The sequence below is a fragment of the Myxocyprinus asiaticus genome, chromosome 43 (genome assembly GCF_019703515.2).
Source record: "Myxocyprinus asiaticus isolate MX2 ecotype Aquarium Trade chromosome 43, UBuf_Myxa_2, whole genome shotgun sequence".
Lineage (NCBI taxonomy): Eukaryota > Metazoa > Chordata > Actinopteri > Cypriniformes > Catostomidae > Myxocyprinus > Myxocyprinus asiaticus.
In genome coordinates this window covers 24,744,578-24,771,723 of record NC_059386.1, presented here as the reverse complement: position 1 = coordinate 24,771,723, position 27,146 = coordinate 24,744,578, and the positions used below count along the sequence as shown (strand labels likewise).

The following is a 27,146-nucleotide window of genomic DNA, read 5'->3' as shown; positions in this document are numbered from 1 at the left end:
AAACATATTCTACATACAGTACATACTATTAGAAATATGTGTAACCCTTGTAAAGTAATTAAAAGTAATTCATTTAATTGAAAATCAGTAACTGTAATCTGATTACAAGAATTTGACATGTAGCTACACTAAATTTTGTACTAAAAGTAATTGGATTACTGTAATTAATTACTTTTAAATTAGATTACACCCAAAACTGCTAATTACATAAGCCGATTTGTGATACAGAACACTGAACTTATTTTGTATGAAATGTCATGTGCTTCAATGGAAGCAAACTTATGTGTATGACTTCCTTTCTTCTGCTGAACACAAATGAAGATTTTTAGAAGAATATTTCAGCTATTTAGGTCCTCACAATGCAAGTGAATGGGTACTAAAACTTTGAAGCTCCGAAAGCACATAAACACAGCATAAAAGTAATCCATAAGACTCCAGTGGTTAAATCCATGTCTTTAGAAATGAAGTGATGTGTGGATGAGAAACAGATAAATATTTATGTCCTTTTTTTTTACTATAAATCTCGACTTTCACATTCTTCTTTTGTTTTTGGCGATTCGCATTATAGTGAAAACAGACTTAAAAATGTACCTGTTTCTCATCCACACATATCATATTGCTTCTGAAGATATAGATTTAACCACTAGAGTCTTATGGATTACTTTTATGCTCCCTTTTATGTGTATTTTGTAGCTTCAAGATTTTGTAACCCATTCACTTGCTTTGTTAGGATCAACAGAGCTGAAAATATTCTTCTAAAAATTGTCGTTTGTGTTCGGCAGAAGAAAGAAAGTTATTCACATCTGGGATGAGGGAATTATCATATTGGGGTGAACTATCCCTTAGTGTTATAATGTTCTAGCATCCATGCAGGTGCAGTGCTGATCTGCCAATTTCAAAAGGAATGACTGACAGTAAGGAGCCGATGTACAAGCTGTAAGCACGGCTTCCTCATTGAAAATCCCTTAAGCGTGCTCTGAGGGGTAATGAGAGGGGGGCTCGGGCATCCTGCCAAGAGACCCCTGATGTGGCCTATGACAGGAGAGTGCAAGGTGTGAATAAAGCCCCACTGCAGCTTCTTTCTGTTACTGCTCAGTGTTATTTGCCTTCCTCATGAATATGGAGGGATTTGGCTTTTGGCAGATGAAGCGAAAGGGAGAGGGGAGGGATGGGGGGGCGGAGACAAAAGGAGAGATGGATGAAAAGAGGAGGAGAAGGGGGAGGGGCGGAAAGGAGGAGGATGATTTCGTCAGTTGCCGTAGCAATGCGCAGGCTCCGTGGAAAAGGAGAGGACAACTTGTGCTTAATGATCAGAAAACAACACTCGCAGCCTCGGCTGGCTTAGACAAGACACCGTGGACTGGATCAGGGTACCGAACAGCCATTACAACTCAGAGTGTGTGTGTGTGTATGTGTGTGTGTGTGTGTGTGTGTGAGTTTGTATAAGTGTGAGATGGGACTGAATGTTTCTGGTGTCATTTTATCTCGATCAGGATTTGCTCTGAGCAGCTTGGAATAGGAGGGGCTCTGTCTACCCAGAGACACAAGGAGAGATTTTTCTGCAGGTAATTTGTTCCTCCCTCTCTTTCCTCCATCACCCTTTCTCCATCCACCCATTGTTTTCCCTTTATTGCCATTGGGATATGGGATAAACTTGATCTACATCCATTCTCCATGCATCCCTTTCTGCAACTCATATGTCCTGTATTTCTTAATTTTTCTGTAAATACATATATATTAAGACATTATGGGGTTTTCTTGTCAAGATGTATTTTAAAATATTTAACAATTTACACTATTTTTAAGACAAATATTATTTATTAATAATTACAATGCCATGTGAAGTGGCTTTAAGAAATGAGGCAGTTATCGAGGCAGTACTAATATGTGATGTTGTGTTTTATCAGCCATGCTTTTTGCGATCCGCCATATTTCCTGCCCTTATGTCTCATTACATTCATCTTATCTTGTGACATGGACGTGTTCATGATCATATTTCTCGATTAGGTAACATACGGTGCAAGCACCATTAATGCTTATTAGCTAATTCACTTTGGAATATAAATTCACCTTCTAAACAGTGCAATTGTGAATCATCTTTTGCCATTTATCAGAATGATGATAAATAAAGAATGCACAGCACATTTGGATTACATCATCCCCACCGGAACAGTTGCTCAATAGCAAAAGTGTTTTGTTCCATTGCCACAGTTTGTGTTCCATTGATTGATTTGAGGTCAGTATGCTATTTACACTCATACCCAATGCTTCTACCCTCTCTCCCCAGGAAGTGTGAATAAGGCGCTGCAGTTTACCACTCAAACATTAAATAACCTCTAGTCTTCGGTCACTGATTTATGATGTTAAGTTTTGTTTTTTAACCTGGTTTTGGCCAAAGGCAGAGAATTACAGAAAAGGGCAAATATATTGTGGACAGAAAAAGGTCATTATCTTAATATTGGCAATGCAGACAGATACGCAAACACATACACACTCGGTTGAAGTAAAGGAGTGTTGTTGCATTAGTGGTATGGCACTTTGCTGAGTCATGTAATGTTGGGGTAAAAGCTTATGCAAGCCTGTTTTAAATGGATTTTTATCCAGCAGTCTTTTAGCTTGATGTTAAGCCTGATAAAGACTTTGGTTCTCATTCATGGAAACTGTCAAATGACAGGCCAAAAAAAGCATGCATGAACTACAACTAATGGCTGGCTAGATGTTATAATTACACACAAACTGAATTTGATTTAGTTTCACTTAATAATGTTTTAATCAACTAACAGAAGGTTTTAATCCAATAGAAGTAGAGGGGATAATTTTTTAGCATTTTTTGTATAGTATACTGTACACAGTGCATTCAAACCCCTTCATTTTTTCACATTATGTTATGTAGCAGCCTTATGCTAAAATGCTTTATAATATTTTTTCCCACATCAATCTACACTCCATACCCCATAATGACAAAGCAAAAAACAGATTTTTGATAACTTTGCAAATGTATTAAAATTTAAAAACTGAAATATCACATTGACATAAGTATTCAGACCCTTAACTCAGTACTTAGTTGAAGCACATTTGGCAGCGATTACAGCCTCAAGTATTTTTGGGTATGATTCGACAAGCTTTGCACACCTAGATTTGGGGATTTTCTACCATTCTTCTCTGCAGATCCTCTCAAGCTCTGTCAAGTTGGATGGGGACCATCGGTGGACAGCCATTTTCAGGTCTCTCCAGAGATTGAGCTCTGGCTGGGCCACTCAAGGACATTCACAGAGTTGTACCTAAGCCACTATTGCATTGTCTTGACTGTGTGCTTAGGGTGAACCTTCAGCCCAGTCTGAGGTCCTGAACACTCTGGACCAGGTTTACATTAAGGATATCTCTGTATTTTGCTGCGTTCAGCTTTCCTTCAACCCTGACCAGTCCCCCACTGAAAAACCCCTCCACAGGTTGATTGCTACCACCACCATTCTTCACTGTTGGGATGGTATTGCGCAGGTGATGAGCGGTGCCTGGTGTCCTCCAGACATGACACTTGGAATTGAGGCCAAACAGTTCAATATTCGTTTCATTAGACTAGAGAATCTTGTTTCTCACAGTCTGAGAGTCCTTCCAAGTGGGCTTTCATGTGTCTTGCACTGAGGAGAGGCTTCCGTCTGGCCACTCTGCCATAAAGCCCAGATCGGTGGAGTGTTGCGGTGATGTTTGTCCTTCTGCAAGTTTCTCCCATCTCCACACATGATCTCTGGAGCTCAACCAGAGTGACCATCGGGTCCCCCGATTGCTCAGTTTGGCCAGGTGACCAGCTCTGGGAAGAGTCCTGGTTGTTACAAACTTCTTTCATTTAAGAATTATGGAAGCCACTGTGCTCTTTGGAAACTTCAATGCAGCCGAAAAAATATTTTGTAGCCTTCCCCAGATCTGTGCCTCCACACAATCCTGTCTCTGAGCTCTGCAGGCAGTTCCTTTGACCTCATTGCTTGGTTTTTGCTCTGATATGCATTTTCAGCTGTGAGACCTTATATAAACAGGTGTGTGCCTTTCCAATCAATTGAATTTGCCACAGGTGGACTCCAATAAAAGTGTAGAAACATCTCAAAGATGATCCAGAGAAATGGGACGCACCTGAGCTAAATTTCAAGTGTCAAAGCAAAGGGTTTGAATACTTATGTCGTTGTGATATTTAATTTTTTTTTTCTTTTTAATACATTTGCAAAGTTATCAAATATCTGGTTTTTGATTTGTCATTATGGGGTATGGAGTGTAGATTGGTGTAAAATAATAATTGAAAGCATTTTAGCATAAGGCTGCAATGAAGGGGTCTGAATACTTTCTGAATGTACTGTATATACAGTATATTGTTGTACTATATTTGTAATGTATTTTTTTATAGAAACAATCATACTGTATATGTTCAGTGATTTATAATATAAACAATGCAATATACTCATGTATAGTATTTTTATTTTCTACAGAGAAAAGGAGAGTTGGCCTTTATACACATTCATGTTTTTATTAAAGGATAACGATAGCAGGAAAAATGCTAATGCACATGCTTACACATTTATCCATTGTTTAAGAGCACTCTTTGTTTGAGCATCATTACGAGCAGCACAGTTGCTGTTTGACTTTGGCTGCCCTGCAATCCCTGAATTAATTTGGAATAATCCCAGTGGTTTTGCTGAATCAACCCAATGCAAATAAAAGACAATTACTTTCACTCTGTTTGAGCGAAATGCAGTCATTGTCATGTTCCATGCAAGTTTAGTGAAAGAGAAAGGAATTACTTTAATGAGAAGTCATTTGAATAAAAGGAAAGAAACAAAAAAGTATGTATTTTTAATAATCTGTCCTCTGACCTACATCTTTTGGCATGCCTGTCATTCATTTTTCATATTAAAAAAAGGAAATATTTTCTATATTTCTCAGGGTCTAAAAGGTTCTTAGCTCTAAGGAGTCCATTAGTATTATATAAAGTAACATTCAAAATATATGATATATTATATATTTATATTCTATATAATTATATATTTTTTAAAGGAATAGTTCACCCAAAAATGAAAATTCTGTCATCACCCTCACATTGTTCCAAACCCATATGACTTTATTCCTTCTGTAGAACACAAAAGGACAAATTCTGATGACTGTGCTGGTCTTTCTTTTCCATTCAATAACAATAAATGAGGAATGGACCTTTCAAGCTTAAAAAAGGTTGTAAAACCATGATAATAGTATAATAAAAGCACTATTTTCCAAGTCTTCTGAATAGCTTTGTGTGAGGAACAGTCCAAAATGTGTGCAAATTAACTAAGGTTAGCTAGGTAAATTCTTCCATTTTCATAATTTTATGTCTTTGATGGTCATAGATGCCTTTGAAATGCTGGATTCCTAATTATCTAATATTTTTCTGTTTAATTAAGATTGCTACTACACCGACCCTCGCGTAACTGCGTGATCGAGAGGGCATCAGAATGGAGGCCCCTCTGGTGTGCCTGGATGAGGAGTTTGAGGATCTAAGGCCCTGCAAGATGGAGGAATATGAATCACAGCCCCCCTGCCGGCCTCACAAAACCATTCCTCTGGCCCCGTTGTGCCGCGAGGACTTCTCAGAGCTGGAGAATTTCTCTGAGATGATGAGCTTCAAATCCATGGAGGACCTCGTCAATGAGTTTGACGAGAAGCTGAATGTGTGCTTCCACAACTACAACACCAAGACAGAAGGTCTGGCACCCGTACGCAACCAATCACATGCCGAGGAAGATGAAGAGCGGCTTCAAGATGAAGAGTAAGCAAGACTTTTTCTATTCTACATAAGAACTTTCAATTTAGATGCCTTTAAGTGGACATAATACAGATAGACATTTATGGGCAGTTAACATTAAATACTTTTGGAAAGGACATGTCCTGCGGTGTGACATGCTATACTCCTCTAAAATGTATATGCAAATTATTCAAGAATTATTATGCCTGCGACTTTTATGACCTCATATTATTTGAGAGACTACAGGGAATATTTATTTGTCATTGTCATTTGTCACACAACTGGACCATTTAAAGTGAACTAATGAAGTAAGTTGATTATCTTGTTGACACAACAATGGAGGAATAATATAATATGGAATGTCACTGCACAACAAAAGCTATGGATACAGTATGTATATATATATATATATATATATATATATATATATATATATATATATAAAATGTAGATATTTATAAATGAATGGTTTGATGTTAGAATTGACCTTTTGCACAGTGTCTCTAATCATAAATATGCCCATCCAGCTGGCTGTCTCTCAGCCAGTCAAATGTGAGTACATGTATGACATCCATGGCATCTGGCCTGCCAATGAAATTACTCAAAAACCATCCTTTATCCATCACCAGTGTCTGTCTGTGTGTATCCATGCTATGGCCTTGAATTATTCAGCAAATTTGTATACGCCTCGATGCTTTTGTTTGTCCTGACTTGTCTGTGTTGGCAGCCTGTCACCATTCCTCCGTCTGTTGTCAAATCTGGCCTTTCACAATACAGGAATAAAAAAATAAAAAAAATACTCTTGGTCTAAATATAGCATACATTCTTATTGATTTAAACTACATGATGTTGATTCAAGATCATTTATAAAGCAAAAATAATAACTGATTGGGAATGTAATGGTAAAAATATTGATGAGGCATAATTTAAGTATTTTGAAATATTTAACATTTTTATATATTGTTTTTCATGTCATTCATCCCCGTTCAAGTTTTTAATGTCTAAAAGGAAATCATATATCCCTATTTTATTACATGATTCTAAGTTAAATATGAATAAATGACCTTTTAAGATGTATGTGTGTGTATTAAGAACATACAAACCTTAAAGGTATAGTTCACACAAAAAATTACAATTCTCTCATTATTTACTCACCCTCTTGCCATCCCAGATGTGTATGTCTTTCTTTCGTCTGCAGAACACAATGAAGATTTTTAGAAGAATATTTAAGCTCTGTAGGTCCATACAATGCAAGTGAATGGTGACCAGACAGAGAACAGCGGTCCTACTGAAACAGTTTCAGAGGCTCCTGGGGCATATGGCGTCCTCGGCGGTGGTTACGGCGTTCGGGTTGATGCATATGAGACCGTTTCAGCACTGGCTTCAGACTCTGGTCCCGAGATGGGCATGGCACCATGGCACGCATCGCGTGGCTATAATGTCAATCTGCTGCCGCATGTTCAGCCCTTGGACGGACCTTGCATTTCTGCGGGCAGGGGTTCCCTTAGAGCAAGTGTCCAGGTAGACCAGTTTGCTTCCCGGGTATCCTCCCACTGCCCGCTCTGGTACTCCCTGGCCGAGGCTCCCCTCGGCACAGACGCGCTGGCACACAGCTGGCCCCAGGGGCTACGCAAGTATGCATTCCCCCCAGTGAGCCTGCTTGCAGACTCTGTGCAAGGTCAGGGAGGATGAGGAACGGTCATCCTGGTGGTGCCGTATTGGCCCACCCAGACTTGGTTCTCGGAGCTCACACTCCTCGTGACTGCCCCTCACTGGTGAGTTCCTCTCTCAGGGATGGGGCACCATCTGGCACCCTAAGTGGAAACCTAAGTGGCCTACCACTGGCGGTGGTAGACACTATCACTCAGGCCAGGGCGCCCTCTATGAGGCAGCTGTATGCCTTGAAGTGGCGTATGTTCATGAATTCGTGTTCTTCCCGAGGTGAAGACCCCCAGAGATGCGCAGTTGGGTTGGTGCTTTCCTTCCTGCAGGAGAGGCTGGAGGGGCGGCTGTCCCCCTCCACCTTGAAGGTGTATGTGGCCACTATAGCGGCACACCACGACGCGGTGGATGGTATGTCCCTGGGGAAGCATGATCTGAGACACTAGAAGGTTGAATCCTACTAAGCCGTGCCTCATCCCTCATGGGATCTCTCCATGGTCCTGCTGGGCCTGCAGAGTGCCCACATTGAGCCTCTAGAGTCAGTTGAGTTAATAGCTCTCTCGTTGAAGACAGCCCTTCTGACTGTGCTCACATCCATCAAGAGGGTTGGAGACCTGCAGTTGTTCTCTGTCAGCGACACCTGCCTGGAGTTCGGTCCGGTGTACTCTCACGTGGTCTTGAGACCCCGACCGGGCTATGTACCCAAGGTTCCCACGACCCCTTCTAGGGATCAGGTGGTGAGCCTGCAAGCGCTGCTCTGGGAGGAGGCAGACCCAGCCTTGTCGTTGTTGTGTCCGGTGTGCGCTTTGTGTATATACTTGGACCGCACAGAGAGCTTTAGATGCACTGAGCAGCTCTTTGTCTGTTTTGGGGGACAGCGGAAAGGGAACACTCTCTCCAAACAGAGCATTGCCCACTGGATTGTGGATGCCATCGCTTTGGCTTACCAGGCCCAGGGCCTGCCGTCCCTTTTGGGACTACGAGCACACTCCACTAGGAGTGTGGCGTCCTCCTGGGCACTAGCCAGTGGTGCCTCTCTAGCAGACATCTGTAGAGCAGCGGGCTGGGCAACACCCAATACCTTTGTTAGATTTTATAATCTCCGGGTTGAGTCAGTTTCATCCCGTGTGTTGACAGCTACGAACAGGTAAATGTGCGGGCAGCTGGCCGGGTGTACCGCTTGCGCACAGTGCCTTTCCCCTCCCTGAGGGGAAGAAGTGCACTTTTTTCCCCCATGCGAGTTCTCGAGATGGGTGAACCCTGGATGTCCTTCCTCCTTAGCCCTGCGGCAGGCGAATCCGGCGGAGGAATTCGAAGCCAGGCCCAGTATGTGTGCTAGTATGCCCTGTACTGGGGTAGGTGCTCCACATGTGCTGGTTACCTGTGGTAACCCCTTGTGACATATTTTCCATGGTACGGTTTCCCTGAGGGCAAATCCGTGTCTCCCTTCAGCAGGGCCCGATGTGAAATATTCGCCACATGTTAAACTCCCCTTCGGCAGGATGTGGTCTCCGCGGTGTCTTCCCTTGTGTAAAGAGCGCCTTCCCCGACACGAATACATATGGCCCCAGCTGAATAAATGCAATTTCTTTGGGAGAAAAAAAAAAGAAGAGAAAAGGTCGCGGCTGGCGTGGCCTGCTCCCATTGTAAATATGTCTTGTACCCCCCCCCCCCCCCCGGGTGTGAAGGACCATGCGACGTTCATGAGGCATTGGGAAGGCTATGTGGGGACTGGATGCACTTGCTACTAGGCACGCAGCGGCTTGCATGCACCTGCACCGCCAGTCCACGTAACACAGTTCAGCTGGTTGTGGCGTTTCGTATAGGGACCCCTAGTGTCACTACATCGACACAACATCGAGTGAGTGACAGATAGGGAATGTCTTGGTTACTGTTGTAACCTCCGTTCCCTGATGGAGGAAACGAGACTTTGTGTCCCTCTTGCCACAACGCTGTACTACCCGCTGAAATGGCCGGGACCCTGTCTCGGCTCCTCAGCGCAAAACCTGAATGAGTGGTTGCGAGCCAGCTCCTTTTATACCCGTATGTCAGGGGAGTGGCATGCAAATTCCACTCGCCAATTCCCATTGGCCTTTTCTCAAAGATCAAAGGTGTTTGGGGCTCCCAGGAGCGACCCCTGGTGTCACTACATCGACACAACGTCTTGTTCCCTCCATCAGGGAACGGAGATTACAACAGTAACCAAGATTTTGGGTGCACTATTCTTTTAAGAAGTATTATGATTTGTATGACAATTAACCATCATAATCATGAAATCAAAATTATTAGTTTGACAATTAATCGTCAGCCAAATTTTCATATTGGTGACAGCCCTAATAAAATCAATAAACATTAATGAACATTATGTCCTAATTGTGGATTTAGATTTATAACCATTCCCTCATAAAATATTGTTTAATTACACAGTGGTGCATTTACTAGAAATTTCAAATGATCTGATTCACATTTACAATTTGCAGCCCTTTGAGAGATAAAACCTCATATAGTATGTCATTTTGATTTTTAGCACTTAAAAATCTTGCTCATTGAACAGATTGTTTTTTGCAGTAAGCCTAAATTTGTCGTTGATTTATGATTTGTTAGCATGTTTTCCAAGTCTCCCTCTGTGATGTGTTCTCATTCCCTGTGGCTTTTGTTCTTGGCACGAATTCAGACACAAGTCTGTCCCTGTGTTAGAACTCAGCCTGTGGCTTTGCATCTGACAAAATATAGAATCAAGCCTGCTGCAATTCTCAGTTTTTTACCTGCAGTTGTTAAATATTCTAAAACACCAGTAGTGTCAGCTCTAGAATTTTACAGACTGTAAACAGAAATTAAATATCTTCAGACAATGACATATGGGTAGACAGTGAGTCTGTACCAGTTTGGCTTTGTTGCTCTGCTGGACTGGAGGCTGGTAGGGTTGCGGCATGTGCCCTCAGCAATCAGGGCACTTGTGAATAGGCACTTGTTCTTTGGATGGCTGGACAGAGGCACCAAAAAAAGTGTGGCGAGAATAATTCCAGTATGTAAATGAATAGCTAGAAAAGAGAAAGAAAGCTTTGTCACGACTTCTGTTATATAAACATGGAAAGCAGCTACTTAAAGAAAGCATCTTATACACAATGTAGCATAATGGTGCACATGCATTGGTAGACTGCTTTACCAACTGTACATTGGATCTGTCTCTAAGAACACAAGTGCCAACAGACCTTAAAACAGCCAAATCTGGTCAATATATTTCTGTTTCTTCTAAAATTCCATTTTGAGATATATATATATAGATATATATATAATATATATATATATATATATATATATATATATATATATATATATATATATATATATATATATATATATATATATATTATATATATATATAAAACATTTAATTTTTTTTAAAAAATTTTTTTTATTTGGAATTCCTTTTGTCTTAAATCTGTCTAAAAAAGTGTGTAATTTCTGTGCCACTAGCATCACCAAACTGAACTGCAAAAATAATGATTGCTTTATAACACGTTTCCAGAACACTCCGACCAAATAGATACACTATATTGCCAAAAGTATTCACTCACCCATCCAAATAATTGAATTCAGGTGTTCCAATCACTTCCATGGCCACAGGTGTATAAAATGAAGCACCTAGGCATGCAGACTGCTTCTACAAACATTTGTGAAAGAATGGGCCGCTCTCAGGAGCTCAGTGAATTCCAGCGTGGTACTGTGATAGGATGCCACCTGTGCAACAAGTCCAGTCGTGAAATTTCCTCGCTACTAAATATTCCACAGTCAACTGTCAGTGGTATTATAACAAAGTGGAAGTGATTGGGAATGACAGCAACTCAGCCACAAAGTGGTAGGCCACGTAAAATGACAGAGCGGGGTCAGCGGATGCTGAGGCGCATAGTGCGCAGAGGTCGCCAACTTTCTGCAGAGTCAATCGCTACAGACCTCCAAAGTTCATGTGGCCTTCAGATTAGCTCAAGAACAGTGCGTAGAGAGCTTCATGGAATGGGTTTCTATGGCCGAGCAGCTGCATCCAAGCCATACATCACCAAGTGCAATGCAAAGCGTCGGATGCAGTGGTGTAAAGCACGCCACCACTGGACTCTAGAGCAGTGATGACGCGTTCTCTGGAGTGACGAATCACGCTTCTCCATCTGGCAATCTGATGGACGAGTCTGGGTTTGGCGGTTGCCAGGAGAACGGTACTTGTCTGACTGCATTGTGCCAACTGTGAAGTTTGGTGGAGGGGGGATTATGGTGTGGGGTTGTTTTTCAGGAGCTGGGCTTGGCCCCTTAGTTCCAGTGAAAGGAACTCTGAATGCTTCAGCATACCAAGAGATTTTGGACAATTCCATGCTCCCAACTTTGTGGGAACAGTTTGGGGATGGCCCCTTCCTGTTCCAACATGACTGCGCACCAGTGCACAAAGCAAGGCCCATAAAGACATGGATGAGCGAGTTTGGTGTGGAAGAACTTGACTGGCCTGCACAGAGTCCTGACCTCAACCCGATAGAGCACCTTTGGGATGAATTAGAGCGAAGACTGCAAGCCAGGCCTTCTCGTCCAACATCAGTGTCTGACCTCACAAATGCGCTTCTGGAAGAATGGTCAAACATTCCCATAAACACACTCCTAAACCTTGTGGAAAGCCTTCCCAGAAGAGTTGAAGCTGTCATAGCTGCAAAGGGTGGGCCGACGTCATATTAAACCCTATGGATTAAGAATGGGATGTCACTTAAATTCATATGCGTCTAAAGGCAGATGAGCGAATACTTTTGGCAATATAGTGTATAATCCCACCTAAAACTGACACCATTGGTTGAGCCAGTGTTGCTGTGTCTGGCTGGTTGTGATGCTCAAACAAAAACAGCAATGTTTTAAAATCGTCACAGAGCCACAGTGTTTACACTACACATGGCTTACTTACAGTGCATCTGGAAAGTATTCACAGCGCTTCACTTTTTCCACATTTTGTTATGTTACAGCCTTATTTCAAAATGGATTAAATTAATTATTTTCCTCAAAATTCTACAAACAATACCCCATAATGACAACATGAAAGAAGTTTGTTTGAAATCTTTGCAAATTTATTAAAAATAAAAAACGAAAAAAATCACATGTACATAAGTATTCACAGCCTTTGCCATGACACTCAAAATTGAGCTCAGGTGCATCCTGTTTCCACTGATCATCCTTGAGGTGTTTCTACAACTTGATTGGAGTCTACCTGTGGTAAATTCAGTTGATTGGACATGATTTGGAAAGGCACACACCTGTCTATATAAGGTCCAACAGTTAACAGTGCATGTCAGAGCACAAACCAAGCCATGAAGTCCAAGGAATTGTCTGTAGACCTCCAAGACAGGATTGTATCGAGGCACAGATCTGGGGAAGGGTACAGAAAACATTTCTGCAGCATTGAAGGTCCCAATGAGTACAGTGGCCTCCATCATCCGTAAATGGAAGAAGTTTGGAACCACCAGGACTCTTCCTAGAGCTGGCCGCCCGGTCAAACTGAGCGATTGGGGGAGAAGGGCCTTAGTCAGGGAGGTGACCAAGAACCCAATGGTCACTCTGACAGAGCTCCAGCGTTTTTCTATGGAGAGAGGAGAACCTTCCAGGAGAACAACCATCTCTGCAGCACTCCACCAATCAGGCCTGTATGGTAGAGTGGCCAGACGGAAGCCACTCCTCAGTAAAAGGCACATGACAGCCCACCTGGTGTTTGCCAAAAGGCACCTGAAGGACTCTCAGACCATGAGAAACAAAGATTGAACTCTATGGCCTGAATGGCAAGCGTCATGTCTGGAGGAAACCAGGCACCGCTCATCACCTGGCCAATACCATCCCTACAGTGAAGCATGGTGGTGGCAGCATCATGCTGTGGGGATGTTTTTCAGCAGCAGGAACTGGGAGACTAGTCAGGATTGAGGGAAAGATGAATGCAGCAATGTACAGAGACATCCTTGATGAAAACCTGCTCCAGAGCGCTCTGGACCTCAGACTGGGGCGAAGGTTCATCTTCCAACAGGACAACGACCCTAAGCACACAGCCAAGATAACAAAGGAGTGGCTCCGGGACAACTCTGTGAATGTCCTTGAGTGGCCCAGCCAGAGCCCAGACTTGAACCCGATTGAACCTCTCTGGAGAGATCTGAAAATGGCTGTGCACTGACGCTCCCCATCCAACCTGATGGAGCTTGAGAGGTTGTGCAAAGAAGAATGGGAGAAACTGCCCAAAAATAGGTGTGCCAAGCTTGTAGCATCATACTCAAAAAGACTTGAGGCTGTAATTGGTGCCAAAGGTGCTTCAACAAAGTATTGAGCAAAGGCTGTGAATACTTATGTACATGTGACTTTTTTTCTTTTTTTTTCTTTTTTCTTTTTAATAAATTTGCAAAGATTTCAAACAAACTTTTCACATTGTCATTATGGGGTATTGTTTGTAGAATTTTGAGGAAAATAATGAATGTAATCCATTTTGGAATAAGGCTGTAACATAACAAAATGTGGAAAAAGTGAAGCGCTGTGAATACTTTCCGGATGCACCGTATAGTTGTCTCTGCATATTAAGCTGGGATACAAGAAATTACATTGAAAAAATAATACATACTGTATATTGGCTTTAATTAAGACACCTTGTTAAAGAATGTTTTACTTATAGAGAATGTCCCATTTGTTGTGATTAATTTCATGTTGGTTGGTTGGTTGTGTATATAAATGTTCATGCATGTGTTTTGTAGCGTGTGGGATGCTCTGACTGACAACTACATCCCCTCTTCTGTATCCAGCTGGGATGACCCCACTTCAAAAACACTGAATGGCAACCTCTCAGATCATGAGGTAAACATCCCTCTCACTGCTCTGCTTTGATGCCTTTCGCTACAGACATGATGTAAACATGATAATATGTTCTTTGAATTTCCTGAAGAGTATTGTGTACTTTAGTAGTAGTAAAATAACGAGCTGATATTACTGATATTAACAACTAAACAAAAAATGTAAACACTACTTGCTGTAGTGCTGAGCTATTAGTTATTACACATTATGCAGAGTTATTGAGTTGGAAATAAATTAGCAATCTTGAAATAATTTCTATATGCAAATATGCTTATGCAGATGCGAGCGCCTGGCAAACACAATCCACTGTCCGGTTGAATATGTTTAAAGGAATAGTTTGCCCAAAAATGAAAATTCTCTCATCATTTACTCACCCTCATGCCATCCCAGATGTGTATGACTTTCTTTCTTTTGCAGAACACAAAGATTTTTAGAAGAATATCTCTACTCTGTAGGTCCAGACAATGCAAGTAAATGGTGATCAGACTTTTGAAGCTCCAAAAAACACATAAATGCCACATTAAAAACCCCTCAAGTCATAATTATGACTGGGAAACTCAGAGATAATTTTGATACCCGAGTTTCTGAGATGGGAGGAGTCCTAAACTTTCAACATGGTGGAGGAGAGTATGGTTTTTGTAGTGAATGACAGGATTTTTAAATTTTTTAAAATACAGCTAACTGTTAGCGCTTACCATTTTGGTCATATTCATTTATGTATATCAGCAACCATTAGATGTATGTTGTAAATTTTACACAAAAAAAATAGCTTATATTTGACCAAAATTCCATTATCGTCAGTAATATACGAGTAATATTTTTTATGGTGTCAAAATAAAAGTTCCTCAAGAAATATATATGAATGAATGTTTTTTTCCAATAACAAAGCACTTGAATGTGACGTATTCGTAATTATCACTTCAGAAGTGGGAAGTAGTATAATTCCGATAGCAGATGAAGGCAACATAAAGATATGGATTAAACCACTGGAGTTTTATAGATTACTTTTATGTTGCCTTTATGTTATTTATGGAGCTTCAAAGGTCTGGTCACCATTCACTTGCATTGTAAGGACCAACAGATCTGAGACATTCTTCTAATAAGTCATACACATCTGGAATGGCATGAGGGTGACTTAATGATGAGAAAATTTAAATTTTTGGGTGAACTATCGCTTTAACATGCGTTATTATGTTTAGACCCTCTTATCGGTCAAGCGTATTTTCAATATATGAATTTGCAGAGTTTACCAAATTTGAACATTGGTACACAGTGGAAGATGAAACTTCATTTCTACTCTACCACATTTGTAGCATTATGGGAGTGCAGCTTTATCCTCTAGGTTCAGGGTGTGGTGTGTAGGCTATATTAATGCCAAATGTACCGCAAACACAGTGAATTCACTCGCTGCCAAAAACCTGACCTGATCTACTTTCTCTGACATTCAGCCAGAACTACTGTTACAAGCTTTGCATCAAATGCACTTAGTCTAGGCATGGCTGATACTATTAAAACATTTGCAGAAGCTTTGAAAATTTCATCAGTTATACCACAATTAACTGGCAGACAGGATTTCTGCATTTTATGGCAATGACTTGCCTCAGAACACTGAGCTGAGTTACATTATAAATTATGACATCATGTGAGATTACACAGTTACAATCTCAGTTAATATTTTACTTTATAATACTTATTTTTTAAGCAAATTATAAAGGATATTTCCTATACAATACTTTACCAACAAATTGAATTGATAGATTACATATTAGGTAATCAATTTAATGATGTAAATGTTACCCTATTATTGCCCTTGACCAGTTTAGGCAATACAAATTCAGTAGATGAGGAAAATGTAGCTGTACAACAAGGCCGCAAGAGCTGTCAACCATTCGCACAGGGGCCTTGCTAATATTTGATAACACTTTCCTCAGCACATTTGCAAAGAGTATAATGGAACGTTATGGAGCTATTGCCCATAGCACATGTCATATTAATACTGCTGATGCTTGTAATCATGTTGTGAAGCTTTTCATAATCCTCTTTTTCTTTGCTTTTAAGATACATGAAAAAGAAGAGGATGAGATGAATGAGAAAAATGCAAATTGTCTGAGTCAAGAGCCCCTTATTACAGCTGATCAGGTAAGTCTTAACTTCGCCAGCTGCCACATGTTTTCCCCCCATATTGTTGTTTTTGATGGTAGTATTAAGTTTCATGTTGTTTTAATAAGTTTATTTAGATTTTAAATGATAAAAATCAAAGCAGATTAGGTTTTTGAGTTTAAGCAGGTTAACACCTGAACTCTCTAGCTCCAGAGCTTTGCTATACTTAAAATAAAGTGTGCTGTTTTGAGATTACATTTAATCTTTCTGTATACAGCTCTCAAGGCTATAATGCCTTGAATTTGAAGCAATCCACAATTCTATTTTTGTATACAAAGTTTTGTAAAGACCCCCCCCCCAAAAAAAAAAAAAAAAAGCAGCTCTTTGGCTGAACTTGATTCAATCATGGACAGTGGTTCCATGTGTTTGAAATTAGTTTTTTTATTTAATTTAAAATGACTATGAACCTAGTTTAATTTTGTAAACCCAACAAAGTCAATGTAACTCAAATACATCTCTTTATTTTCTCTATGTATTAACTATTGAAAGTGAATGTTAGCATGCTAAATCCTGTACATGTTAGTTGGAAGCACTACAGAGTGTAGTTTAGTAACTTTTTCTCAACGAAGTGAGCAATAACTTTCATGTGTACCATCTACCTGTCCTGATCGTTTGCTCAAGTTCCGCTCTTCACCATAATGGTAACCCCCAAAAACTCTTACATAACAGAGACTCTTCAAAATCTCAATATAATAAAACATTAAACACTAGCAAGTATCCCTCTTTATATTCATCTTGCACAAAAACTCATAAAATAATACTTAATTTTAACATTTACTATCCCTATAGAGTCCCATGAAAAGCATGCTGAGAAATGGAAATCCCCTGCCCAGTTTAATCAGTGCTACATTAACACCGCAAAAAGTATTCATGTACATAGTCCCAACTCAAATGGATTAAGTAAACTTCCATTTCACAAATTTAAATGGATAGAACGCAATGAAATCAAGTTGACAAAATGTACTTGAATTGTGTTGCTTTAGTTAATTTTAATTAAGTAAACTAAAAAAGTAGCAAAAAAAAAATTTTTTTTTTTTTTTGAGTGTATTGAAATCTGTTATTTAAGGTGATTGAAGAGATTGTTGAGATGATGGAAAACTCGCCTGATCCTGGAGAGACAGAGGAAGAGGAGGAGGATGATACTGGGGTCTCCTCTTCTAAAAGTAGCCCTTCCCTGCTGGAGGAGATCCGCATGCTGTCTCAGGCCTCCAACAGCAACTGCTCTTATGAAGGTACTCATTGCATCTAATAGAAATCTATGCCGACCTCAGTGTGAATTTTAGAACTTTGCATACTTCACAAATTTTGACTACATTAGATAATTAAAATGGGAAAAATCAATTACCAAGCAATACTGCTTTAATTGTAATTGATTTATTGGGGGTTAGAATGAGGATAAGGCATCTTTTAAAAATACAGTCATTGGCCTATATAGTGTGAAGTCCCTGAGCAGATGTGGCATTATTATCAGAGGTAAGCATCTCCCAATCGATAATACCAGATCAAGGACATACAGACCTGTAGTACATTCCTGGACATGCGCTGCCTCCCCAGAAATAGAGAGAGGAGTCTAATTGGGCACATAGAGGTTTCTATTTTAAAACATGTTGTTTCAGCATTTCATCATCTCAGGGATTGAAGAAACATATCAAGTGTTTGAAATCAAAGATGTTATTCTCTATAAGGCAGCAGAGGCAAATGAAAATACCTGATAGCCCATGGAAGTCAGACAATCAACTGAGGGACACTAAAGTGGAAAGTGAAAGTGTTATATTATAAGTCTTATATTAACACTGGGGCTTTTTAAACTGAGGGGGGAATTTACAAAGGTATGAATTGTGCCCACTGTTAGCGTTGTTTATTTGCACTTCCTGTCAGCATTATTTTAACTCCTGATTCACTGAAGGAATCATGCAAATCAGCTAATACCACAAATAGGGCAAAAAATCTGCACAAAACGTAACTGCATGGCACAATTTAAGTGGTAGGTTGCGGAAGAGGCAACAGAAAGTACTGCGATCTGGCATTTTTTAATGCGACTGTATAAAATTGCTCCACAACTGCAATCCAGACATCTGAATTAGCTCTTTAAAAAACTGAGTGCACTGGAGTACATACAGTAGGATGGATATATGCCCAGTTATAATGCTCTTCTACATCATCTGATGAATTACTGCTTCCATGATCAATAGAAAATATACACAAATGTCTGCTTTCCACAGGCAATAAAAGCGCAACGTTAATTGCGTCGGGCAAGTTTGTGAATAAAACACACTGAGTTTATCTAAAATAGAGCCATGTTTGAGCTTAAAAGAATGACAACGACTTAATTTAAATATGCATTGTGTATCATTATACCAGCACAGATAGTGCCTAGCTAAACTGTATTGCAGGAGTAAAGTGAGATTTTTTTGTTTTGTTTGTGTGTGTGTGTGCTGAAACACCACATTTAATGAATTCAGTGCTAAATGTTTTTGCTCTTTGTTACACAGGTCTGAGGCTGATGCCAAGTTCAGCACTGCTTGACATCTTGTGTCGGATGGAGTCGGCTATACGCAAGTATTCTGAAGAATTAGTGGCTCAGCTGGCCCGGCGGGACGAGCTGGAGTTTGAGAAGGAGGTGAAGAACACCTTCATTACAGCTCTAATGGAGGTCCAGAACAGGCAGAAGGAACAAAGAGATCTAAGCAAGCGCAGACGTAAGGACAAGGCCATGAGTCTGCATGGCTCCACTCACTCCGAGAAAACTGGAGGCATGCCTGTGAAGGTGAGTGTTATGACGATAATGTACCGTAAGTAGCTGCACGGGAGGTAAATACCACCAGATCGTAGGGCTTCCATCCAGTCTTCATGCACAGACATGTTTCTCTGCAGTTAATGGATCTTGCCCCATTACTCTGCACTAAGCAATTACTGGAAAAGCAGAGGAAGCATTCCCTCTGTCTGGGCAGTAGTGGCAATACCAGCTTCCTTTTACAGTAATGCAGCCATCATTTGATTACTTGCATGCTGCGAGTTTACCTCAGCCTCACTGCAGCTTTATTTGTCATGTTCTGAGTACTGTTTCTAGTTGATTATTTTAGTCTTTTTGTACATATTGGGTTAGTTTACATGGCAAATCTTGAACCTCAAAGTATTTATACTATAATGAAACATACACTCACTTAGCACTTTATAAGGAACACTATGGTCCTAATAAAGTGTCCGACGTGGTCTTCTGCTGTTGTAGCCCATCCACCTCAAGGTTTGATGTGTTGTGCATTCTGAGATGCTATTTTGCTCACTACAATTGTACAGAGTGGTTATCTGAGTTACCATAGTACTTTCTGTCAGCTCAAACCAGTCTGGCCATTCTCCGTTGATCTCTCTTATCAACAAGGCGTTTCTGTCCGCAGAATTGCCGCTCACTTTGTTTTTTGTTTTTGGCCCCATTCTGAGTAAACTCTGAGAATATCCCAGGAGATCAGCAGTTACAGAAACACTCAAACCAGCCTGTCTGACACCAACAATCATGCCATGATTGAAATGACTGAGATCACATTTTTTCCCCATTCTGATGGTTGATGTGAACATTAACTGAAGCTCCTGACCCGTATTTGCATGATTTTATGCATTGCACTGCTGCCACATGCTTGGCTGATTAGATAATCACATGAATAAGTAGATGTACAGGTGTTCCTAATAAAGTGCTCAGTGAGTGAAAATGCTTTCTTGGGTTTTTAATATGTATGTTACATTTTCAATTGATTCTGGAGCCTCATTTGAGTTTATACTAGATCGTTGGGCAGTGTTTGATATGAAATGTTTGCATCGGAGGATCCAATTCGAGCTGAAGCCTATGGTATTGAATACTTTGTTTTAATGTTCTTCAGCGCTTCAGCATGGAGGGTCTGTCCAACATCCTGCAGACAGGGATCAGACAGACCTTTGGGACCTCAGGGACAGAGAGACAGGTAAGGAAAGTGTATTTTAGTTAATGCTCCAAATTTCACTGGCATTCATGTTCAGCAATATGAATGACTTAAGGATGAATTACGGTCTGTTTTATATCCATCAATGGAGCTCAAGCCACAAGTCTGATAATGTTATATTTTCAAATCTGAGGATAACTTTAAAAATATAGGGTTTTATTAAACATAATTTAAGACCATGCCATGTGTTTTTCAAGGAAGTTTACATAAGGAATGAAATCTACTCAAATACACACAAAAATGAAGTCTATTCACCCTGTTTTTTTTTTTTTTTGTTTTGTTTTTTTAATATGCTGCTTGATTTATGTTTGTCTGCAGTCTGCAAGCAATTCACACCTGAGACACATAGATGTGTGTCTCTAATTATTATTCTTTTGTCTATATTCTGCCCATTGACTAACCCTCTTCTTTAAAAACAAGTATACATTTTATTTATTTTTTGGTTATTCTTTTAACAAATCCCACCATAAAATCCAATAACAGAGGGTAACAGGTGCATACTATGGCGAAGGTGAGCATGCTAGCATTAGCTTGGCTTTGTCAGCAGCATGTAAACAATACAAATTAAACCTAACATACTGCATATATCTTAATTTCAATTATCATCGAGTGGTTATAACAGCTTCTTTCACTGATCTCGTGTGGATTCCATTCATAGAATGAAGCAGAAATATAATATTTATAGAATACTCAGTCTATGGCAAACAGCAGGTTCAGTGACAGAAGCAAAATTCTTCAAGTATACAGACATCAAACCAATATGCCAGCAATCGCTTGAAAAATATAGCCAAACCACATATCTATATTTTTAATAATTTTCTATTTACTCAGGACATACTTCAGCGGTCTAAACGTTAAATAAGGATTTACACAGTTTATATCCTACTATGGTAAGGGATGAGGAACACCTGTCATGTGATCTCTGATGTAATAACCTCTTCTCCTACAGTCCATATATGGATCGTATCTGGAGCTATCCACCTTTTACACAGGCGGCGAAATTTGGACTTCCGCTTCGCAGCTTATTCCCATTAACAAGCACTGAAATATCACTAACAACAGTCAAAAACGAGTGAACAGTCTGTATTTACTTAACGTAAATCCTTTTCTCACTAAAGGCCGCGTGCTGACTTATGGTTTCAACGGCAATCCCTGAATAGATAAGTACACAATCACACACATTTACATGGTAAAGTTACTGGGCTCTAGCGCTCTAGTGTGTGTGTGTGTGTGTGTGTGTGTGTGTGTAGAGAGAGAGAGAGAGAGAGAGAGAGAGAGAGAGAGAGAGAGAGAGAGAGAGAGAGAGAGAGAGAGAGAGAGACGTATATGATGCGCAAGATTTAATTACGTTTTTTGTTGAGTAGTTCAATATGAAAACAGCCAAATCGCGGACATTTAGGGAATCTAGAAATCCCGACGGGTCGATTTTTAATGTTCGAAAAAAGAGGAAACATCCGTGAAAAGAGCACGTATGGTCATTATAGGTTCCATTTAAAAATCTTCAGATTTGAGGCACCTACCTTTGCATTATTTCTGCATTAAAAAGTGCCGTCTTCTCACGCCTTCTCTGCCGAGAACAACTTGGTGTCTCCCTCATTCACATACACTCACAGCGCGACATGAGATATTAACCTCGTAAAGATGATTAATAAAACATAGGCTTGGTTTAAACGTTTTTCATCTTTATTATCTTCCAAAATGATGGACAGTATTTGGAATTATCTGTAAATATATATATGTAAAGGCAAGTGACGGAGAATTAGTTTAATGCAACCTCTTATTACATCTGGTTCAACTCGGAATGTTTCAGCATTGGCAGCTTTTGGGGGTGCTTATCGTTGTGACATTCATTTTCCAGGAGTTTTTAAGCCACCTGTAGCTTTTATAACACCCTATAACAGCGCATAATTATCCAGACCCTTAGCTGCTTGCCAGTAACATTAGTCTAGCTGATAACAACAACTAAGCGGAAGTGTGGAGCATCTGAGAGGAAGTCTTTCTCTGCAATGATGCCGCCCATGGAGAAGTCAGGAAAAAGGTGGATAGTGGCCTCTGTCTTCCTGGTTCAATAGAACACACACTATATAAGAGTATCCGAGTCCTGTAGTGCTTCAGATTGCATACATTTGTAGAAAATTTACACGAATTACGTTTCTGGCTAAAGAAATATGAAGTAAACTTATACAAATCCATCATAACTTCTCCAAATGTACACACTTTTTGACTAAAAGATTTAATGGAGGTTGTTTAGTGAAGCCATCAAATGACAAGTACACTAGATCTTACATGATTGGAGATGTTTTTGCAGAATTATTTCATATGTATGATACAAATGTTTTGATGTTCACTCTTTACATAAATTATGGAAATACATTTGTTATAACATAGTGATCATGAAACAGCTTTCAGTCATCAAAGCATGATATTTAGAGCTTTCAAATGATGTATTGGTCTTAAAGATTACTTAAAGGAATAGTTCACCCAAAAATGAAAATTTGCTGATAACTCACCCTCAGGCCATCCAAGATGTATCTGAGTTTCTTTCTTCATCAAAACAGAATTTAAGACTTTTAGGATTTCATTTCAGGCCTCCTCCTCTAAACAATGCAAGTGAATGTACTCCATTTTACATTGCGCTCATGAGAGGGATGATGTAAGCTCGTTGGTAAGGTCATGCGTCATGTGGAGGAGGAGGCAGGAAGCGCTTCATTGTTTACAATAGAAACTTGCACAGAGCACAAACCAAGCGCCGTTCACAAACAAAAACAGTCCAAAACAATTTCAAAACAACATAAAATAAAATAAAAAATAATTTCCAAATAATAATAAAAAAATAAAAATAAAAAAAACAATGTAAACCATGACGCACTTCCTGACTCCTCCACGTGACGCGTGACCTTACCAACGAGCTTACGTCATCACTCTCATGAGCGTGTGTCACAGAGATGTACGGAACGAACATTTGTAGTTAAAAATTATATAAGTATTGTTTTGTTTCTAAAAATAAATCAATCATTTGGGTTCAGAAGAACTTTATTTGTCGACTGGAATCGTGTGGATTATTTTGATGCACCCTAAATATGCATTTTGGACCATCAAAAAATGGAGTACATTCACTTGCATTGTTTAGAGGAGGAGGCCTGAAATGTAGTAAATTATCAGCAAATTTTAATTTTTGGGTGAACTATTCCTTTAATAACTGACCATTTAAACATATAGTTAATGTAAATAAGCACTCAGGTGGGTCCGTACAGGCCAAACAGAGGTTAACAGGTTAGTAAAGTGCAAAACAGCCATAATTTAGTAATATATATATTTATAATATAATACATTTTCCACCCTGTCTCTGGCCCTCTTTCTGAAACGTTCGGTTTTGGCCTCAGTGCCTCATTAAAACTTAAACGTAAACGCCTACTGTTAAGATTGGCTAACATCATGCAGCCATATTTAAAACTCAAGCGGAAGACAAAAGAACAAGCTCCACAACATTATAAAACTACATTTTAGGGTTTACACAACACACATCCAACACATTGCATCCAAATATGTTAAACTGTTCATCTCAAGCACAACTGTTAACACTCAGTACCATAAAATATCAAACAGTCATGGTATTTGAAATATTCATTAATAAAACGGTTCACCTACATTTTTGATTGGGTCCAAGTGTTTTTAACTGCCCCATCCTTCAATAACCATTCCTTTGCAAAGCTTGAATCGTATTATGACTGGTTCACAAGCAATCCACGCTGATATGAGCTGCAAAAAACAAAAAAACAAAAAAAACAAAAAACACATAGATAGTCCAAAGCATGGTGAATAGACGTACACACATAGAGTATCAAATCGCTGGAAATGCATCAAAACGATCAAAGACATCCATCTAGTGCATGTTTATTAGTGGGTGAAAGAACAGTTTGTGTAAAAACAGCAAGAGGCAGAGCAGCTGAATGAAAGAGAATGACATCTCCTCTTCAGAGTTGTAACTTGACACCGCATCTTTTAAAAGTGCCGTGAGATACAGGACAGTGGTCAAATACGTCTGTCTAGTGCATGTTCATATACAAAAATAATTAAAAAACAGTCCAGATTGGTCCTCTTTGGTGTTCAAGAATAGTTAGGCCACACTAGGCCTGTCCGTCCTGCTCTCTTAGTTTACAAATGGAAGCACTAGTGGGCGGGGCCAAGGGTGTGATGATGTAATGTAGGCGTTGATGTTTTTTTTGCTTTAGAGTCAGTCATGAATTAATGGGCCCACAAATGATGTAGGGAAATGCGGAAGTAGAGGGCGAGGCGTTTTTTTTGCAGTTTGGTTTCAATAACTGCTTTTATTGCATTGGGGGATTAAGTTTTGAGTTCTGAAATTTACAGTATGTTTTTTTTATAGTAGAATAACCTCTTATATGCCAAAATATCAAGGAAAATTTGATTCCTCATGGCATGACCCCTTTAAGGGAATTTTTTTAATTTTTTTATTAACACTACAACTGCTGGGCAATCACAATTATTATAGTTTTAAACATAAAAAGATTATATATATATATATATATATATATATATATATATATATATTCATAGTTTAATATTGAAAGACAAGGCTAAAATAAAATCTATATATAAAATGCATTTGAAAGTACCAAAAATAAATGACAAATTTGTGATTCAAAGTTTCTAATTCAGTTTTAATGTGACCTTCATATAACAAAAAGAAAAAAGTTGGTCTGTTAGTTTAAAAAAATAAAAATATTATTATATATTAAAATATAATATTTATATTTTAAAAATGTATATTGATATTTATATTTAAAAAATTTGTCGAAACAATGACAAATAAAATTTATAGACTCATCTCAGTAGCTTCAATACAAACAATATTAAAATTATAATATCGCAATTATGAGATTGCATTTTTAAATAAAATAAATGTAATGGCTATTGTGAGAAAGAAAATCACAATTGCAAGAAAGACCATGGCACTGACTTTATTTGCTCAGGCCACGATGCATTCTTTACTGAATTGTGTTTGACTGTTTTTTCTTTCTTTGTGTGTGTTCAACAGTACCTAAACACAGTTATCCCATATGAGAAAAAAGGGACTCCTCCATCTGTGGATGACTTGCAAATGCTCACAAAAAGTAAGTCTACTGACCTTCATTAGTATTTATTCTTGTCCAATCCACTTGTAAAGTGAAAGGATCCCTTGTATGTAGGCTAGGCGATGTTGACATTTTTCTGTAATTCAGAAATGTTGTCAGTAAGCTAAATCATAACAAATACAGGTAAAAAAAAGAAAATAAGAAATATAAATTATATTTCTAGTGCCTGTTAATTCATTCTTAATTAATGCATCTTTTTCTTTTCTCAGTTCTTTATGCCATGAAGGAAGACAGTGAGAAGGTCCCAACTCTGCTGACTGACTATATATTAAAAGGTAATTCTCTTTAACTTTTTTTGCTTTTTTAGGATTTGTAGACTTCCAAGCCAACAATGTTCCTCAACTGAAGTAAAAAACAAAAGTTCCTTTTATTCTAAATCTTTTCTAGCATGGCTGTCAATTTGCATTAACACTTTACTACTTCTCCGTTCTCCAGTTCTGTGTCCTACTTAAAGTCCAGGGCGTGATCTGATGTTGGTAAGACTTTGGAGAGGGCAGGCCTATTCGTTCCACCTCTCTCTCTCACAGTCTTCAGGTCTCTAGCCCAGCTGCATGAGCTCCCTTATCCATAATCAGTGAGGGACCCTGAACATCTAACCAACCTTCTCTTGCTTATCTGATGACCTTTGACCCCTTCTCATTTCACTGGCCTTCCAGAATTCAAGTATCCACAAGGTTCATACCACAGCGCCTGGTGCTTTTCATGTTTTCTACTATTTAGGTCACAATGGGCCAAAAGCCATATGGAACGTGCAAGGGTAAACTATAATCAGTTTAACTATGATCAGGTACTATTTTTATTTTATTTTTTTAATGATAATCTTAACATAAGGCATTTTACATAATGCTCGATCATTCACATCCTTTCAGTGCACAGGTGGTGAGAAGGGCATTGTTCACCATCTTCTCAAGGCGCAGATGCATTGATTTGAGAGCACATTTGAAAAAAATCCATCCAAAATTTCTGCTTTTTGCTGTTTTAGTATTGTGGCTTCATTTTCAGCCAAGGTTGTTGAAAATACAGCATGTTTTAGTGTTCTACATTAATGCCAAGTTATAGGGATAAACTTTTTCTTTTCTCTGTAACACTTTACAATAAGGTTCTTTTCATTAACCTTATTTAATGCATTTAGCTGACAGTTTTTTTTTTTTTTTTTACAGCATTTATTAATGTTAATTTACAAATATAATATTGTTCATTGTTGCATTAATGTTAACGCATAGAACTTTTAATGCATATAAAGTATTACAATATGTAGAAATAAGCATTTACCAAGATTAATATATGCTTTAAAAGTATTGTTCATTTTTAGTTCATGTTAACTGTTGTGTTAACTAATACTAAAGATATAACCTTATTGTAAAGTGTTACCCTATTCTCATTTTGGGTAACCAGAAAATGTTATTATGTAATTTCTTTGACAATGTATCATTTGTTTGATTAAACCATTTTTAATTTACACTAACTGTCATTCAAGCCTTGTGCTTACATCTTTATTGTATACATTTCTTATTTACTAAGGGACACGGAGGAATGTGAAGTATGGCTGAGTTATAGTTCCAATAAATGTCAAACAACCCTGTGAAA

General features: G+C 39.0%; 1 protein-coding gene across 1 annotated transcript; it reads left to right on the top strand.

Annotated features, from left to right (window-relative positions):
- Positions 1–1,239: 1,239 nt before the first annotated feature.
- LOC127434000 (fasciculation and elongation protein zeta-1-like) lies at positions 1,240–27,146 on the top strand. The gene is made up of 11 exons (XM_051686414.1): positions 1,240–1,370; positions 1,494–1,565; positions 5,421–5,785; positions 14,176–14,275; positions 16,331–16,411; positions 17,499–17,664; positions 18,925–19,199; positions 20,305–20,385; positions 25,463–25,538; positions 25,769–25,834; positions 25,995–27,146. The coding sequence occupies exons 3-11, from the start codon at positions 5,472–5,474 to the stop codon at positions 26,009–26,011; spliced, it is 1,176 nt and encodes a 391-aa protein (XP_051542374.1). The 5' UTR covers positions 1,240–1,370; positions 1,494–1,565; positions 5,421–5,471; the 3' UTR covers positions 26,012–27,146.